Consider the following 19,064-nt stretch of genomic DNA (forward strand, 5'->3'; position numbering starts at 1 on the left):
CACCCTGGTCCAACATGCATAGAGTGCACTGTACCACCCTGGCCCCTACATCGATAGAGTACACTGTACAACCCTGGCTACTATATAGATAGAGTACACTGTACCTCCCTGGCCTCTATATAGATAGAGTACACTGGAAAACCCTGGCCTCGAGCTCTATATAAGTACACTGTACCACCCTGGCCCCTATATGGATAGAGTACACTGTACCACCCTGGTCCAACATGCATAGAGTGCACTGTACCACCCTGGCCCCTACATCGATAGAGTACACTGTACAACCCTGGCTACTATATAGATAGAGTACACTGTACCTCCCTGGCCTCTATATAGATAGAGTACGCTGTACCACCCTGGCCTCTATATAGATATAGATATAGAGTACTCTGTACCTCCCTGGCCCCAATATAGATATAGAGTACACTGTACAACCCTGGCCCCTACATGGATAGAGTACACTGTCCCACCCTGGCCCCTATATATAGATAGAGTACACTGTCCCACCCTGGCCTCTATATAGATAGAGATATAGAGTACTCTGTACAACCCTGCATCATATAGATAGAGTACACTGTACCCCCCTGGCCTCTATATAGATAGAGTACACTGCACCAGCCTGGCCCCTATATAGATAGAGTACGCTGTACAACCCTGGCCACTATATAGATAGAGTATGCTGTACATGTACCACCCTGGCCACTATATAGATATAGAGTACACTGTACCCCCCTGGCCACTATATAGATAGAGTATGCTGTACATGTACCACCCTGGCCACTATATAGATAGAGTATGCTGTACATGTACCCCCCTGGCCACTATATAGATAGAGTATGCTGTACATGTCCCCCCCTGGCCACTATATAGATAGAGTACTCCGTACCACCCTGGCCTCTATCTATATAGATAGAGTACACTGTACCTCCCTGGCCTCTATATAGATAGAGTATTTTGTACCACCCTGACCCCTATATATATAGAGTAGGCTGTACCACCCTGGCCCCTATATAGATATAGAGTACTCTGTACCGCCCTGGCCCCAATATAGATATAGAGTGCTCTGTACCACCCTGGCCCCAATATAGATAGAGAGTACACTGTACCACCCTGGCCTCTACATAGATAGAGTACACTGTACAACCCTGACATCTATATAGATAGAGTACTTTGTACCACCCTGGCCCCTATATATAGATAGAGTACACTGTCCCACCCTGGCCCCTATATATAGATAGAGTACACTGTCCCACCCTGGCCCCTATATATAGATAGAGTACACTGTCCCACCCTGGCCTCTATATAGATAGAGATATAGAGTACTCTGTACAACCCTGCATCATATAGATAGAGTACACTGTACCACCATGGCCTCTATATAGATATAGAGTACACTGTACCCCCCTGGCCTCTATATAGATAGAGTATTTTGTACCACCCTGACCCCTATATAGATAGAGTAGGCTGTACCTCCCTGGCCCCTATATAGATAGAGTACGCTGTACAACCCTGGCCACTATATAGATAGAGTATGCTGTACATGTGCCTCCCTGGCCACTATATAGATAGAGTATGCTGTACATGTGCCTCCCTGGCCACTATATAGATAGAGTACGCTGTACCCCCCTGGCCACTATATAGATAGAGTATGCTGTACATGTGCCTCCCTGGCCACTATATAGATAGAGTATGCTGTACATGTCCCCCCCTGGCCACTATATAGATAGAGTACGCTGTACAACCCTGGCGTCTACTGGCCTCTATATAGATATAGAGTACACTGTACCCCCCTGGCCCCAATATAGATATAGAGTACACTGTACAACCCTGGCCACTATATAGATAGAGTATGCTGTACATGTCCCCCCCTGGCCACTATATAGATAGAGTATGCTGTACATGTCCCACCCTGGCCACTATATAGATAGAGTACACTACCACCCTGGCCATTATATAGATAGAGTACGCTGTACCACCCTGGCCTCTATATAGACAGAGTACACTGTACAACCCTGGCCCCTATATAGATAGAGTACTCCGTACCACCCTGGCCTCTATATAGATAGAGTACGCTGTACCACCCTGGCCTCTATATAGATAGAGTACACTGTAAAACCCTGGCCTCGAGCTCTATATAGATAAAGTACACTGTACATGTACCACCCTGGCCCCTAAATAGATATAGAGTACTCTGTACATGTACCACCTTGGCCGATATATAGATAGAGTATGCTGTACATGTACCACCCTGGCCACTATATAGATAGAGTACTCTGTACCACCCTGGCCTCTATATAGATAGAGTACGCTGTCCCACCCTGGCCTCTATATAGATAGAGTACGCTGTCCCACCCTGGCCTCTATATAGATAGAGTACACTGTAAACCCCTGGCCTCGAGCTCTATATAGATAAAGTACACTGTACATGTACCACCCTGGCCCCTAAATAGATCAACATGCATAGAGTGCACTGTACCACCCTGGCCCCTACATAGATAGAGTACACTGTACAACCCTGGCCCCTATATAGATAGAGTACTCCGTACAACCCTGGCCTCTATATAGATAGAGTACACTGTACAACCCTGGCCCCTATATAGATAGAGTACTCCGTACAACCCTGGCCTCTATATAGATAGAGTACGCTGTCCCACCCTGGCCTCTATATAGATAGAGTACACTGTAAACCCCTGGCCTCGAGCTCTATATAGATAAAGTCCACTGTACATGCACCACCCTGGCCCCTAAATAAATATAGAGTACTCTGTACATGTACCACCTTGGCCGATATATAGATAGAGGATGCTGTACATGTACCACCCTGGCCACTATATAGACAGAGTATGCTGTACATGTACCACCCTGGCCACTATATAGATAGAGTACGCTGTACAACCCTGGCGTCTATATAGATAGAGTACACTGTACCACCCTGGCCCCTATATAGATAGAGTACACTGTACAACCCTGGCCCCTATACAGATAGAGTACGCTGTATAACCCTGGCTCCTATATAGATAGAGTACATTGTACATGTACCACCCTGGCCTCTATATAGATAGATTACGCTGTACAACCCTGCATCTTGCTGTACAACCCTGGCCCATATATATATATTGATAGATCTAGAGTACTCTGTACGACCCTGGTAGAGTACTATGGACAGCGGCCGGAGCCCAGAGTGTTTTGTATGCTGATCTGAAAAATTAACTATTTAGTTGTCACTATGCTATGTATGATTTAAATTAATTTACCGTTAGCAACTTAATTTGTTGTCATGACATCCTGATGTGGTACATTGCATTGATAATGATAAACCTAGGTTACACCCTGCAGGTAAAAACTATTGGTTGAAGAAGTTAACTGATTTTGACTAAAAGGGATTAATTATGCATGATACATGTATGAATAAGATTGAGATATTTGGGATGTATCCAGACTTGATTATCATGTTGATGCGTGTAGATGTTAAGAATGACTCACTATTCTAGTGCGGTCACAAGTCACTGAAGACAGGCTGCAGCAGTATAGCTGGGTGATCCAGAGACCTATATTTGGTACAATCAATATACATGTATCAGATTTGTACATGAACACTTCTATGTAATTAACAATAATGATTATGATTTGATTTCTATAAATACATTCGTAGCAGAAGTCAAATATATATAATAAAGCACAGTGTAGCATATTTATAAGGCCTGTAAAAAAAATAACAATTCTGCGAATTTATACAATAGTCTAGCCAGTCTAGTCACCTATATAGCTACTACACATGTATGGTAACCAGCTGACTGCAGCCTGTCTGTATACATATAAATTCTCAATATTGAGTCAGAAATTGTACCTTCATTTATTTGCATTAATTTATGTATGCAAATTAAATGTGTCTATATATATTATAAGGCATTAATGGCTTGACAAGTCACATCATATGGCATTTATTGTATTTTAATGATGTTTGAATATATGACAGGTGTATAATTATAACTATATAAGTAACGCAAAAAAACTGAAGAATATTTTTTCTACATGTATAATATATAATGATTACGTTACCTGTACATGTACATATATGTATTTGTGTTACCTACATTAATTATGTCCCCCGAACAGACTGTTATTGTTCGATTCTGATGGAAATTGGTATATAGGGGTATAATTAGGGGACTGCGAATTCAACTGTATAAGTTTTGTTGCCATAGCAACCTCACAGAGGCTTCTGATTGGTCGAAATTTAGATGTCTGATTTTGAGGAAAAGAGAAATTACTACTTGGCGTATACTTATAATTAATATGTATGATGTACATGTATGCTACCTGTACAGTATACACCTGTATTTGTGTTACCTACGTTCATTGTACACCAATATGTATGTAATATGTTACACCTGTATAGTATACACCTGTATACATGTAGGTATAAATGTGACATATGTATATATGCCTGCAGATGCTATATATACATGTACTATACCTGCATAGTCATGTACCTGCACAATTTTATGTTACTTTTTCATTATGTTTACATTAATATATTTTAATGAACATTTTCACAACTGTAAACGTGTTTATTATATGACTGGTGCTAATTCCCAGCCCTGATTGGAGGAGAGACGTCATGTGACGAGTCTGTAAATATGTTACAGACCTCGTTCTATGAATAGAAAAGTGTTACAGACCTCAACCTATAAATAGAAAAGTGTTACAGACCGCTACTAAAAATAGGTCTAGTTAATTTCCCAGCCAGTCTGTAATTCTGTTACCAATAACACTACTGAATTCTATCTCATCAAATTCTGAACTACGTGAATATTAATTATGTCAATTGTGCAAATGATATTTACTTGAAATTAAATATCACATGAATTGAATCTGAAATTGAATTTGTGTGTATGTTGTTTTGTATTAGAAGTCTCCTTCACTCTGGGATTCCAAGATGGTTCAATGCATGTCAACCATGTGTTTAAGACTTGCAAAATGATTAATCTCATTATAAAATGTCATATAATAAAACAATTTTGGACTTCAGTTTCGGTCTATCCCTGATTTACGGACCTGGTCTGAAAATCAGGGATAGACCTCACCCGAAGTCCATAATTGTATAATACCTGTACATGTACATCAGAGATCAGTCATGTGTAATACGTGGTACATAGACACATGCCATTAACAAGGTAAACAAATTAAATATAGTGTTGTGATCTCTGAGTATAACGAGCACCCTCAAGGTTTTATGAATTGTTGATGTTGTCAGAGACATAAAATTAGCACTGAATGATGTTACTTATTGATTTTCTACAACGGCTGTATCCTGACTCATTATATCAGGTAAATACAACCTAGTCCTAATAATGGTCGCACCAGTTACAATTCATGCTGTGCTAGTATGCAAAGTGATAATTGGATAAGTCAACCTTGTAGTCCAAACAATACAACCATCATACCTCCAGTGTGTCAGAAATGTTGGACCACCAAAAGCTGCGCCCTCTAGCAGATAGACGTAGAGATGCTCGTCTGACCATGCTTCATAACATTGTAAACCAGAAAGTCGCTATCGTAAAATCAGACAGATTAATCCCTACAGTTAGAAAATCCCGAACAAACCACCAGTTTTTGTATCAAATTTCCCACTCAAAAACCCAGACCATGACAGAAAGGCATCATTCTTTCCTCGAACTATACCCGAGTGGAATAAACTCCCACCTGACATTATTTCGAGCCCCACAACAGAATTATTCAAATCAGCCCTCTACCGTCACTTTTCAAACGCAAATTAGACCATCTAGTATCTTTTAAAAACAATCTCTTTCCATGTTTCACTCCTCGTCTGACATTTTATCTTCAAATTGTTGAAGTTGGTCAGTACCATTTAGAAGTACAGAAGTATACGTAGAAGTCCTATATATTGAAGTATATATACCTCTTAATTGCAAACTTTATACATGTATAACATGGGATGACCTGGATTATAGGGACAGTTGACAGCTAGGAACTATAAAATATTGTACGTACATGCACATATATAATGAACTTAATAACAACATTCTATAAAGTCCTAGAATGACTGTTAATATATATTTATTACATTTCCTGCTGGTACATATTGCTGATAGAAGTTTTGTACATGTTTATTTCATCCACCTTCCCCTCAATGGATCATGATCAGGGACTGTATTCATGAAACTGTTCTCATGCTCAAGCATACTGTATGCATTGATTCTGTGTTCAAACCTGAACTTCCTTGTAACACCAACTTCCGCTTAAAATTAGTAAATCATAATAAACGTTCAAAAAGTCAAATGTAAATATCGAAAACAGTAATCAGCTAATTAAGCCTTAAATTTTTTCCATGTCATTGACAAAATTATAAGCTTTATTTATTAAGTTATAACTAGACAAGAACTAATTAGGCCTGAGCATATGAGAACAGTTTCATGAATATGTACTGTATGTTAAAGCGATATTATAATGATGCCCGTCCGTGCGTCCTACCTCCGTTTTTGCACATTGACACAAGTTTTAATGATCCAAATTCAATTAAACTTCATTATAGAGGGCTCATGATCATCATTCCATAACAGAAGTGGTATAACCTGGGATTGTGTTTCGGGGTCAAAGAACACAATAGCTTTTGAGTTCCCATGAGCCTATCAAATTCTCTACCAGAAATGCTTTTTGCTTGGGATAACTTTTGAAGTTCAAAGGTCAATATTCAAGGTCATTGTTATAATTACTATAAATTGAAAATTAATTTCCACGCAATAATCTAGCTCATTGATTGAGTTCCCTTGCATATGCATTGGCCCATCAAACTCAAACTTTCTGCAGGGCTTCTTTCACTAAATGGATTAAATATATAAATTGTATATATTTATCCATTAACAAATGAGGATGTATATCTCTACATGCTTGTAACCCTAGGCACAGACTTAGATATCTAATTCCGTGCCCTAGGCCTGTATATATATATATTTGCTCCAAATGTACTTGTACTTGATCACTTTGTCTCAGCATTACAGCATATACCCCTGACTATACCCATTAGTGTTGTCCTGTTGTAAATAGCTTGTTAGGAGTGTCGATGACTCATACCATACAGATGCATGTACACCTGTAGTTTATGGTGGGTAATTCATGTTATTACCTGACCAGTCTCAGTCTGAAATAAAACTTGCAATCGAACATAAAATTGTCAGACTCCGAAATCCTGGACAGTTTTATAACAGCTTGACTTTAGACGACCAAACATGTTTTATTTCAATATCACATGAAGTGATCATATATTTCCTTGACATCTAATTAGGAGTTTGTTTCTATATATAGGAATGCCTATCATTCTCAGTGACTTTTGTAGCTGGTTCCCAGACTTTTGAGTAACAGCTAATATATATAACAACCTTATAACTATATACACAGTAGAAAGGTATGTTATGAGTTCTATATATATATGTAGAGTATATCTAACAAAAGGGTAATTGATTTTATATCCAATAGACTAATTACATATTATTAAGTTCATTCACAAGTATAATAAAATTTCACTATCCTAGTACGTATTAATCCAGGTGAAGGATATATATACATACATATGGAAAGTTTTCACTACTCTGCAGACTTAATTTATTGTTCATTTCTTTTCCGATGGTTACGAAACTTTACAAACATCTAATTCGCAAACATTATCTCTTGTACATACATATTTTCTGCAGTCAAAAACAGTCACTATACATATATATGTAAATAGAATATGATATAATTCTCAATTTCAACACTTTTCGTTTTGACCTTCTGCAGTCAAAAATGAGGTCACAGTTAATATAAATAGAGTTGTAAAGGACTTTCTTTACTTCTGATCATCACAAACTTCAATTAATCCAATCTTAGGTATAGATGCTTAAGCTAGAAGAACAACATGTATACAACTAAAGAAACAATATACAAAGAACAACATACAGATTGGTTTGGGTGAACTTCAGACCATGATATATTAGTGCATTACATAATTATCAAACAGTAAAATAACAATAAACCAGTATCATTATTTTGTAGTTTAAACATAAACTAATGTCCCCCAAATCACCCAAAAAAACTTCACACACATGTTCACAAAAGTATGAATTCATGTTTCAACCTTATGCGCTTAAAAACTAGGTCACAGTGTCTATCAATAGAATTTGATAGAAATTACTCTATAGACTCCCTTTCTTAATTATCTGATTGTCATGAAACTTTATTTGACTTCAAGGATTCACCTGGAGGTAAGTTGTGAGTTATATTAGTTTGAATGACTATGTGCTTGCATCGCAATTCTACTGTAATATTATACTGTTTTAATTTCTATACCACAGACTGACTGATCCCGTGGGGTTCGTGACAGACGGCCATGGTAACTATAGTGTGGACAATAAGTGTACCTGGCTGCTGGACACCGGTCAGCCTAACACCACTATCCAGCTGAAGTTCCATCAGTTCTCTACAGAGTGTGGCTGGGACCATGTTTACGTGTATGACGGCGACTCGGTGTTCTCGTCCCTGTTGGCTGCCTACAGGTACAGTATATACATGTAAAGGGTACATGTAATGAACTCTAAGGGCTAAGAGCATATAATATATATATTATATACTGGTATCTTCTTTACTTAGAATGATGTGTTTTTCTGAAGATAATCTTATATATTGACATTAGGTGTACATATGACAATGCCTTTCTTTGTTACTAGTATTTTATACTGCAAAGAGAAGTTATGCATCTGAAATTGGTTGGTGGCATCCATACAAATTACAGGGCTTACAAAATGTAAATAAATATATGTGCTCGCAAACTTAAGGCAATAAAATGGTATCTAAAATGTTCTGCAACGCTTATAATCTTTACCAACTGAATGTAGCTTGTGTTTTAATTGTAATTAATTATTAGCTCACCTGGCACAAAGTGCCAAGTGAGCTTATGCCGTGGCGCGGCGTCCGTCGTCCGTCCGTCCTCGTCCGTCAACTTTTCCTTTAAACAACTTCTTCTGAAGAACGGACAGGCCCAGAGTCATGATATTTGGCTGAAAGCTTCGTTGGTAGGAGCCCTACAAAGTTTGAGAACGAAAATGACCTTGACCTGTTTTCAAGGTCACAGGGGTCAAATATGTCAAAAACTTCAAACGACTTCTTCTAAAGAACTAAAAGGTATAGAATCTTCATATTTGGCTGATGGCTTCCTGGGATAGAGCCCAACAAAGTTTGAGAATGAAAATGACCTTGACCTACTTTCAAGGTCACAGGGGTCAAATGTGTCAAACACTTCAAACGACTTCTTCTGAAGAACTGAAAGGTATAGAATCTTTATATTTGGCTGGTGGCTTCCTGGGATAGAGACCAACAAAGTTTGAGAATGAAAATTAGTTTGACCTACTTTCAAGGTCACAGGGGTCAAATATGTCAAAAACTTCAAACGACTTCTTCTGAAGAATTAAAAGGTATAGAATCTTCATATTTGGCTGATGGCTTCCTTGGATGGAGCCCAACAAAGTTTGAGAATGAAAATTACCTTGACCTTCTTTCAAGGTCACAGGGGTCAAATGTGTCAAACACTTCAAACGACTTCTTCTGAAGAACTGAAAGGTATATAATCTTTATATTTGGCTGGTGGCTTCCTGGGATAGAGCCCAACAAAGTTTGAGAATGAAAACTAGTTTGACCTACTTTCAAGGTCACAGGGGTCATATATGTCAAAAGCTTCAAATGACTTCTTCTGAAGAACTGAAAGGTATAGAATCTTTATTTTTGATTGATGGCTTCCTTGGATAGAGCCCGACAAAGTTTGAGAATGAAAATGACCTTGACCTTCTTTCAAGGTCACAGGAGTCAAATGTGTCAGACACTTCAAACGACTTCTTCTGAAGAACTGAAAGGTATATAATCTCTATATTTGGCTTGTAGCTTCCTAGGAAAGAGCCGAACAAAGTTTGAGAATGAAAATGACCTTGACCTTCTTTTAAGGTCACATGAGGCAGATATGTCAAACACTTTAAACGACTTCTTCTGAAGAACTGGTAGTTATAAAATCTTAATATTTGGCAGGTGGCTTCCTGGGAAAGAGCCAAACAAAGTTTGCGAATGAAAATGACCTTGACCTACTTTCAAGGTCACAGCGTTCAAATATGTCAAACAGTTCAAACAGCTTCTTCTGAAGAATTAAAAGGCATAAAATTATAATATTTGGCTGGTGACTTCCCGGGATAGAGCTCACCAAAGTTTGCAAATGAAAATGACCTCAACCTACTTTAGAGGTCACAGAGGTCAACAACATTTTAATGGATTTGTTCTTGAGAACTAAAAGGAATGGATTCATAAGATTTGGCTGGTAGCTTTTTGGAATAGAGCTAACCAATTTGAGAAGGAAAATGACATTGACCTACTTACAAGATCACAGGGAAAAATATGTCAAGCAACTTCTGAAGAAGAATCAAAAAGCATAGAATCTTATAATAATATTTTGCTGGTAGTTTCAACAGATAGAGCCAACAAAGTTTGCGAGGGAAATATTTTTAGTGCAATATAATATTTAATGAGAATATTTTGCTATGACTGCTTAAATATTCAGGTGAGCGATACAGGCCCTCTTGGGCCTCTTGTTTTCTGCATATTAGAACAAATTGATTATGTAGTTGAGCAAATTTATGTATGATAATGTCGGATGTCAGCTGTTCTAATGTGTAGAACAACAGTGTTCAATGTCAATTGTTCAGTTTTGTGCTATCCAAGGTACAGAGCTGGCAATCGTAACGTACAGACTTTTTTTTATTTTATTTTTAAACGTAAATATAAATGAAGCAATAATCTTCCTACATACAGAAGACCTAGTGGTATAACTGTCACATATGTCACGGACAAAATCTACAGGGTGTACAAATCACACACCATGTGATTGATGATGTCTGATACATGTCGCAGTAACCAATGGGTCCACCACACCTAGCACGTTTGTTGTGAGAGGGATTGTTGATTCTATAAGTACATGTATGTATATTTTACTGTTCTGAATGAGTGATATTTGTTTCAGTGGACTTATCAAACAAGATTCGGTGGCTGAGGCCAATATTCCAATAATTACAGCCAAGTCAGGGAAGGCTTTCATTTACTTCTACAGTGATGCTGCTTACAACATGTCCGGCTTCAACCTTTCATACAGGTAGGTCTGCTTCAACCTTTCACATAGGTTGGTCTACTTCAACCTTTAACATAGCTTGGTCTACTTCAACCTTTCACATAGTTAGGTCTACTACTTCAACCTTTCATACAGGTAAGTCTGCTTCAACCTGTCATACAGGTAGGTCTTTTTCAACCTTTCATACAATTAGGTCTACTTCAACCTTTCACATAGGTAGGTCTACTTCAACCTTTCACATAGGTAGGTCTACTTCAACCTTACATACAGGTAGATCTGCTTCAACCTTTCATACAGGTAGGTCTGCTTCAACCTTTCACATAGGTAGGTCTACTTCAACCTTTCATACAGGAAGGTCTGCTTCAACCTGTCATACAGGTAGGTCTACTTCAACCTTTCACATAGGTAGGTCTACTTCAACCTTTCATACAGGTAGGTTGTATTTCTAGGCTTTATTAATCACTGATCTCTGATACAGGTACAAACTCATTAAATATAAGTTTCATGCAGGTTTATTTTCATTTACATATTCACCTTAAGTCCAACTTTCAATAGGGAAAAACTTTTAACAATCTATAAAAATTTGTTTGCAAAAAAGTTGCTCCATACATCATTTGTAATATATGCTAATTAAGGTTAAGATGTTGATACATGATTATTTTGCTGCAGCGTCAACACATGCCAGAAAGATTGTTCTACGAAGGGTGTTTGTGTAGATGGACGGTGTCAGTGTCAGCCCGGATATAGTGGTGATTACTGTGAGGTGGGGCCATGTCCTAACAACTGTACCAATGGCCAGTGTGTCCAGGATAAGTGTCAGTGTACAGCAGGCTTCATAGGTAAGTCTGTGTAGATTACAATAATCTGTTACTCCTGACCATGTCCCAACAACTGTACCAATAGCCAGTGTGTCCAGGATAAGTGTGAGTGTACAGCAGGCTTCATAGGTAAGTCTGTGTACATTACAATAATCTGTTACTCCTGACCATGTCCTAACAACTGTGCCAATGGTCAGTGTGTCCAGGATAAGTGTCAGTGTACATCAGGCTTCATAGGTAAGTCTGTGTAGATTACAATGATCTGTCACTCCTGACCATGTCCTAACAACTGTACCAACGGGCAGTGTGTCCAGGATAAGTGTCAGTGTACAGCAGGCTTGATAGGTAAGTCTGTGTAGATTACAATAATCTGTTACTTCTGACCATGTCCTAACAACTGTACCAACGGTCAGAGTGTCCAGGATAAGTGTCAGTGTACAGCAGGCTTCATAGGAAAGTCTGTGTAGATTACAATAATCTGTTACTCCTGGCCTTGTCCTAACAACTGTACCAACGGTCAGAGTGTCCAGGATACGTGTCAGTGTACAGCAGGCTTCATAGGTAAGTCTGTTTAGATTACAATGATCGGTTACTCCTGACCATGTCCTAACAACTGTACCAATGGTCAGAGTGTCCAGGATAAGTGTCAGTGTACAGCAGGCTTGATAGGTAAGTCTGTGTAGATTACAATAATCTGTTACTTCTGACCATGTCCTAACAACTGTACCAACGGTCAGAGTGTCCAGGATACGTGTCAGTGTACAGCAGGCTTCATAGGTAAGTCTGTTTAGATTACAATGATCTGTTACTCCTGACCATGTCCTAACAACTGTGCCAATGGTCAGTGTGTCCAGGATAAGTGTCAGTGTACAGTAGTTAAGTCTGTGTAGATTACAATAATCTGGTACTCCTGACCATGTCCTAACAACTGTACCAACGGTCAGTGTGTGCAGGATAAGTCAGTGTACAACAGGCTTCATAGGTAAGTCTGTGTAGATTACAATGATCTGTCACTCCTGACCATGTCCTAACAACTGTACCAATGGTCAGAGTGTCAAGGATAAGTGTCAGTGTACAACAGGCTTCATAGGTCAGTCTGTGTAGATAACAATAATCTGTTACTCCTGACCATGTCCTAACAACTATACCAACGGTCAGTGTGTCCAGGATAAGTGTCAGTGTACAACGGGCTTCATAGGTAAGTCTGTGTAGATTACAATAATCTGTTACTTCTGACCATGTCCTAACAACTGTACCAACGGTCAGTGTGTGCAGGATAAGTCAGTGTACAACAGGCTTCATAGGTAAGTCTGTGTAGATTACAATGATCTGTCACTCCTGACCATGTCCTAACAACTGTACCAACGGTCAGAGTGTCCAGGATAAGTGTCAGTGTACAACAGGCTTCATAGGTCAGTCTGTGTAGATAACAATAATCTGTTACTCCTGACCATGTCCTAAGAACTGTACCAATGGCCAGTGTGTCCAGGATAAGTGTCAGTGTACAACAGGCTTCATGGGTAAGTCTGTGTTGACTACGAGATTGTGTCACTCCTGTGGGATGTCCACAGAAAATCGAGATTTTGAAGTTTAGCATGAGGCTTTGTCAACTGCCAAACTTGAAAAATAATATCTGGAGGGGTGAGATTTCTCAGTCTATTTCACTTGGGAATAATTGAGCCTTTTTCTCCCACACTTTTCTACATTCCCATTTAAATAAGTAATACCGTGCCATCACCATGGGTACGTGAAGTGAGTGACAAAGTAGAAGACACTTCCCTAATTACACTGCATTAAGTGGTAATGAGACACTACCCAAATTACACTGCTTTAAGTGGTAATAAGACACTACCCTAATTACACTGCAGTAAGTGGTAATGAGACACTACCCAAATTACACTGCTTTAAGTGGTAATGAGACCCTACCCTAATTACACTGCATTAAGAGGTAATCAGACACTACACTAATTACACTGCATTAAGTGGTAATCACACACTACCCTAATTACACTGCATTAAGAGGTAATGAGACACTACCCTAATTATACTGCATTAAGTGGTAATGAGACATTACCTTAATTACACTGCTTTAAGTGGTAATCAGACTCTACCCTAATTACACTGCATTAAGGGGTAATCGGACACTACCCTAATTACACTGCAGTAAGTGGTAATGAGACACTACCCAAATTACACTGCTTTAAGTGGTAATGAGACACTACCCAAATTACACTGCTTTAAGTGGTAATGAGACCCTACCCTAATTACACTGCTTTAAGTGTTAATCAGACACTACCCTAATTACATTGCATTAAGTGGTAATGAGACACTACCCTGATTACACTGCATTAAGTGGTAATGGGACACTACCCTAATTACACTGCTTTAAGTGTTAATCAGACACTACCCTAATTACACTGCAGTAAGTGGTAATGAGACACTACCCAAATTACACTGCTTTAAGTGGTAATAAGACACTACCCTAATTACACTGCAGTAAGTGGTAATGAGACACTACCCTGATTACACTGCATTAAGTGGTAATCAGACACTGCCCTAATTCAACTGCATGAAGGGGTAATGAGACACTACCCTAATTATACTGCATTAAGTGGTAATGAGACACTACCCAAATTACACTGCTTTAAGTGGTAATCAGACTCTACCCTAATTACACTGCATTAAGAGGTAATCAGACACTACCCTAATTACCCTGCATTAAGTGTTAATCAGACACTACCCTAATTACGCTGCATTAAGTGGTAATGAGACACTTCCCTAATTACACCGCATTAAGTGGTAATCAGACACTTCCCTAATTACACTGCATTAAGTGGTAATGGGACACTACCCTAATTACACTGCACTAAGTGGTAATGAGACCCTACCCTAATTACACTGCATTAAGGGGTAATCGGACACTACCCTAATTACACTGCACTAAGTGGTAATGAGACCCTACCCTAATTACACTGCTTTAAGTGTTAATCAGACACTACCCTAATTACCCTGCATTAAGTGTTAATCAGACACTACCCTAATTACCCTGCATTAAGTGGTAATCAGACACTCCCCTAATTACACTGCATTAAGTGGTAATGGGACACTACCCTAATTACACTGCTTTAAGGGGTAATCAGACACTACCCTAATTACATTGCATTAAGTGGTAATGAGACACTACACTAATTACACTGCTTTAAGTGGTAATCAGACTCTACCCTAATTACACTGCATTAAGTGGTAATGGGACACTACCCTAATTACACTGCAGTAAGTGGTAATGAGACACTACCCAAATTACACTGCTTTAAGTGGTAATGAGACCCTACCCTAATTACACTGCTTTAAGCGGTAATCAGACACTACCCTAATTACCCTGCATTAAGTGTTAATCAGACACTACCCTAATTACAATGCATTAAGTGGTAATGAGACACTTCCCTAATTTCACTGCATTAAGTGGTAATCAGACACCACCCTAATTACACTGCATTAAGTGGTAACCAGACACTACCCTAATTACACTGCATTAAGAGGTAATCAGACACTACCCTAATTACATTGCATTAAGTGGTAATGAGACACTGCCCTAATTACACTGCATTAATTGGTAATCAGACACTACCCTAATTACGCTGCATTAAGTGGTAATCAGACACTACCCTAATTACACTGCTTTAAGTGGTAATCAGTGGTGATGATTTCAGAATAATAGTAAGTGTGTTTTGTCTACCCCTAGGTAGGTAAAGTCAGGTTTTATCTGTTTAAGATTTCTCTGTCACCTCTTAGTGTACGACAGATTGCACGCAGAGAGAATCAATCCTATGACGTCAGGGGGTCAGGGGAACATAACCAAACAAGTGATGGTTTCTTACCCTGTTTATCGGACTCCCAATAGTTAATTTTCAAATTATAAAAGACGCTTGGTAAACCTCAAGTTTTGTATAATTTGAAAATCAACAAACTTGAGGTAGATAAGTTTGGGGATATTTTTCAGCAAGTTAATCCGATGAGTCGGGAGTGAAGGACCCTATATATATAGTGGTTGTGGGAGATAAACACATATATTGCAGGTACATCTAAAGTTAGTCCGTCTACTATACAATATGTACACAAACTAACCCTTTCACCACTGTATACTATAATCGACTCATCCATATCAATTCATGGTAGGGTTTAGTAAAGTTACATAGGGGTGAAAGGGCTTATGGTCCTAGTTCCTAAGTACTACCATTGATAGGAGATGCTCTGTTACAGGAATGGACTGCAGCACCCCGGCACCAAATGCTTTGTGGGAGAAGATAGCTGTTCCTGGCCTTGATATTGGACTGGCCTCTGCTGCCTCGACTCTCCTGGGGGATTACATCTATATTGCAGGGGGCTACAGCTTCATACCAAACCCTTCATTCCTGTCAAGGTAGCTTAGCACCATAATAGCCAATATAATGGTCTTTCATTTTCTTTGTCAATCTCAATTTTAGAAAATCATAATGCATTTGAGTTTTCTTATTCAAAGAAAAGAGGGACTGTTTTTAAATGTCAAGGTTAAAAAAAAATCCATAGTATTGAAATTTGCTGTAAGATAATCTTCAATATATATACTAGATGCTGATATTTTGCTTGTAGGTTCCTGAAGGATCAATCATTTCAATTAGAGATAAGTGATAAAAGGGTTTCCATTTTGATATTTTTTTCTGGTCTGTACTTAGTTATGATGCCAAAATCTTGAGGTGTTTTCAAGGTAATCAATTAAAAAAAGGAAACATTTTTGTACCTGTTTTCAATTTTACTTGTAATGCCAAAATCCCCTGAAGGGTGACAGTTTTGATGCGGGTGTTGAATTCACTGTAATTTTTTTTAAAAAATGCCATGGATGCTCCTTAGTTTCAAAAATTGTTGTGTAGAATTTGAAACCAAATTTTGAAAACAAAATACATGTTTTGATACTTGTATCACCTTTTGTGGACTTGACTATATCTTCTGTTATTCTTTGAACAGTTAATTACTTAGCTGCATTGTTGTGAGCTCTTGTTTCATGTGTTACTGGTGTTTTTGTTGTTTTAGCTACTACCCTCTAACCAACAATTGGCAGCCGTTGACACCCACGGGGAGTGTACGGCCGGCCACCAGATACGGCCACACCCTGGTGGGATATCAGGTGTGTAACTAGGGGAAATGTTTCTATTAGTAACTGCATTCACTTCTAGTTACTGTACTATTTTTTGGCAGACATATGTATTGTTTATTCTGTTTGATGAATATGAGAAAAACTAGAAAATGTCTGAGAGACATGAATGCCCCCGTCACCATGTGAAATTAGTTCCAGCGTTTGATGTTCTATAAATAGTTATAATAATTTTGATCTTGATACCGTGAAATATGTTCACACACAAGGCACTATTACTTCAAGTTGATAACATGATCTTAATATTCATCAGGTTTTTTCTGTCCATAACATATTGAGACAGTGTACTGTATAAAAGAGGCTGATGATTTCTAATGTCTCTGGATATAAAACAACTGATATTGTGTACAAACTTTCATCAAAATATGTTGAGAAATGAAGTAGCTAGAGAAGTAGAATTTAATAAACAAAACTAGAAATTGTCTGTAAGACAAGAATGCCCCCGTCACCATNACATGGGCAACACTATACCCCCCCCCCCCCCCCCCCCATTTTATGGCGGGAGCATACAATGAAATCTATAAACAGCTGTTTATTCTTATGTAAATGTATGATCCAGGATGACTATACATTTCTTCCTTCATCTTGTGCTATTTGTCGTCCCCAGGACCAGCTGTACATGTATGGCGGTGTAGTGGGTAGGGACCAACCTCACGTTTCCAGGAAGATGTACATCTACAACATCCGGACCAACACATGGAACGTCTCCTCCGTGGAAAAGGAGCGTGTTATTCCTGTTGCTGTTGCGGGTCACACAGCGCACGTCATTAATGGGATCATGTACATCATATTTGGCCACAGCCCGATATATGGGTACAAGAACCGGGTACAGGAGTACCATTTAGGTTAGTACTGAAGCAAGGAGGTAACATAAAATTTGCTTTTACATAAGACTCCTGTTCCATATCAGTACATGAAGCTTTGATGTCCAATACCTTTTCCAAATTTCTCCTGGAAAGACATTTTGGTAATGACTTGATATTTATTCAACAGAATTTAAAATACAGTTCGAACATGACATGTTCTAATCTACTTCTACGTTGAATACTATGTCCATATTTACGTATGTGCATGCATAGACTATTCCAAGTTTTTGAGGGGAATGCCAGGTCATGGATGTTTTACATTTGTTAGTTTGTTTGGAAAGAGTACACACAGGACTTATCTGGTACAACTGTTGGAATGTGAAAAAAAATGGGGGGGGGGGGATGGTCGAATTTATCTGCAACTTTGCCTGATACATACTCATAACAGACTATGTTTATATTCAATTTTGAGATGCAGATATATGAGAGATATGGGTTTTGGCATTTTCTAATAGCAATTGTTTGAGACTTTTTTCGGTTACTTTGGACATTTTATTGAACATGCATTGTGTCATCACCGCAAATCTACAACTCCATGAGAAAGGTGAAATACACTGTAACTTTTGTTGTGTATGTTGCAGCGAATAAGACATGGACTATCCCGCGTACCAGTGGTGCTATTATACAGGGGGGCTACGGCCACTCCAGTGTATACGACCCCGTCTCACAGATAATATACGTGTATGGGGGTTACCACTCCGACAGCCACCCCAACTACCAGCTTACTGATCAGATGTATGGCTTTATTCCACGACAGAGGAAGTGGTCAGTATCTCTCAAACTTCACTCAAATTGTGATTAAGTGAATTTTATTAATAAGAAGTATTTGGAATAAGGTTTTAAGGAGAAATTTTAAATGATTTACCAGGTATATAGTGAAAAGTATCATTTTGAAGCCACTCCATCTGGATTCTTGAAAAGATGTACAGATAAAGTCTCTTCTGAATCTTCCTGGCATGACATCGGATGATAAAGATAATGTGTCTGTTTGTAATACTACAGGTCTGACCAAGTAGATGGTACATCGTATTGGACAG

At 38.6% G+C, this 19,064-nt stretch overlaps 1 protein-coding gene across 3 annotated transcripts in view; it reads left to right on the forward strand.

Annotated features, from left to right (window-relative positions):
- LOC110455354 (attractin-like protein 1) overlaps positions 1-19,064 on the forward strand; it is a 50,876-nt gene that overhangs the window by 4,345 nt on the left and 27,467 nt on the right. For all 3 annotated transcript variants that reach the window (XM_021505439.1, XM_021505437.1, XM_021505438.1), the window contains exons 2-8: positions 8,349-8,549; positions 11,051-11,179; positions 11,825-11,994; positions 16,234-16,393; positions 17,041-17,134; positions 17,769-18,006; positions 18,609-18,792. In XM_021505439.1, the coding sequence (XP_021361114.1) occupies positions 8,349-8,549; positions 11,051-11,179; positions 11,825-11,994; positions 16,234-16,393; positions 17,041-17,134; positions 17,769-18,006; positions 18,609-18,792 (1,176 nt within the window). The remainder of the gene's footprint in view (positions 1-8,348; positions 8,550-11,050; positions 11,180-11,824; positions 11,995-16,233; positions 16,394-17,040; positions 17,135-17,768; positions 18,007-18,608; positions 18,793-19,064) is intronic.

Source organism: Mizuhopecten yessoensis, unplaced genomic scaffold (genome assembly GCF_002113885.1).
Source record: "Mizuhopecten yessoensis strain PY_sf001 unplaced genomic scaffold, ASM211388v2 scaffold8213, whole genome shotgun sequence".
Lineage (NCBI taxonomy): Eukaryota > Metazoa > Mollusca > Bivalvia > Pectinida > Pectinidae > Mizuhopecten > Mizuhopecten yessoensis.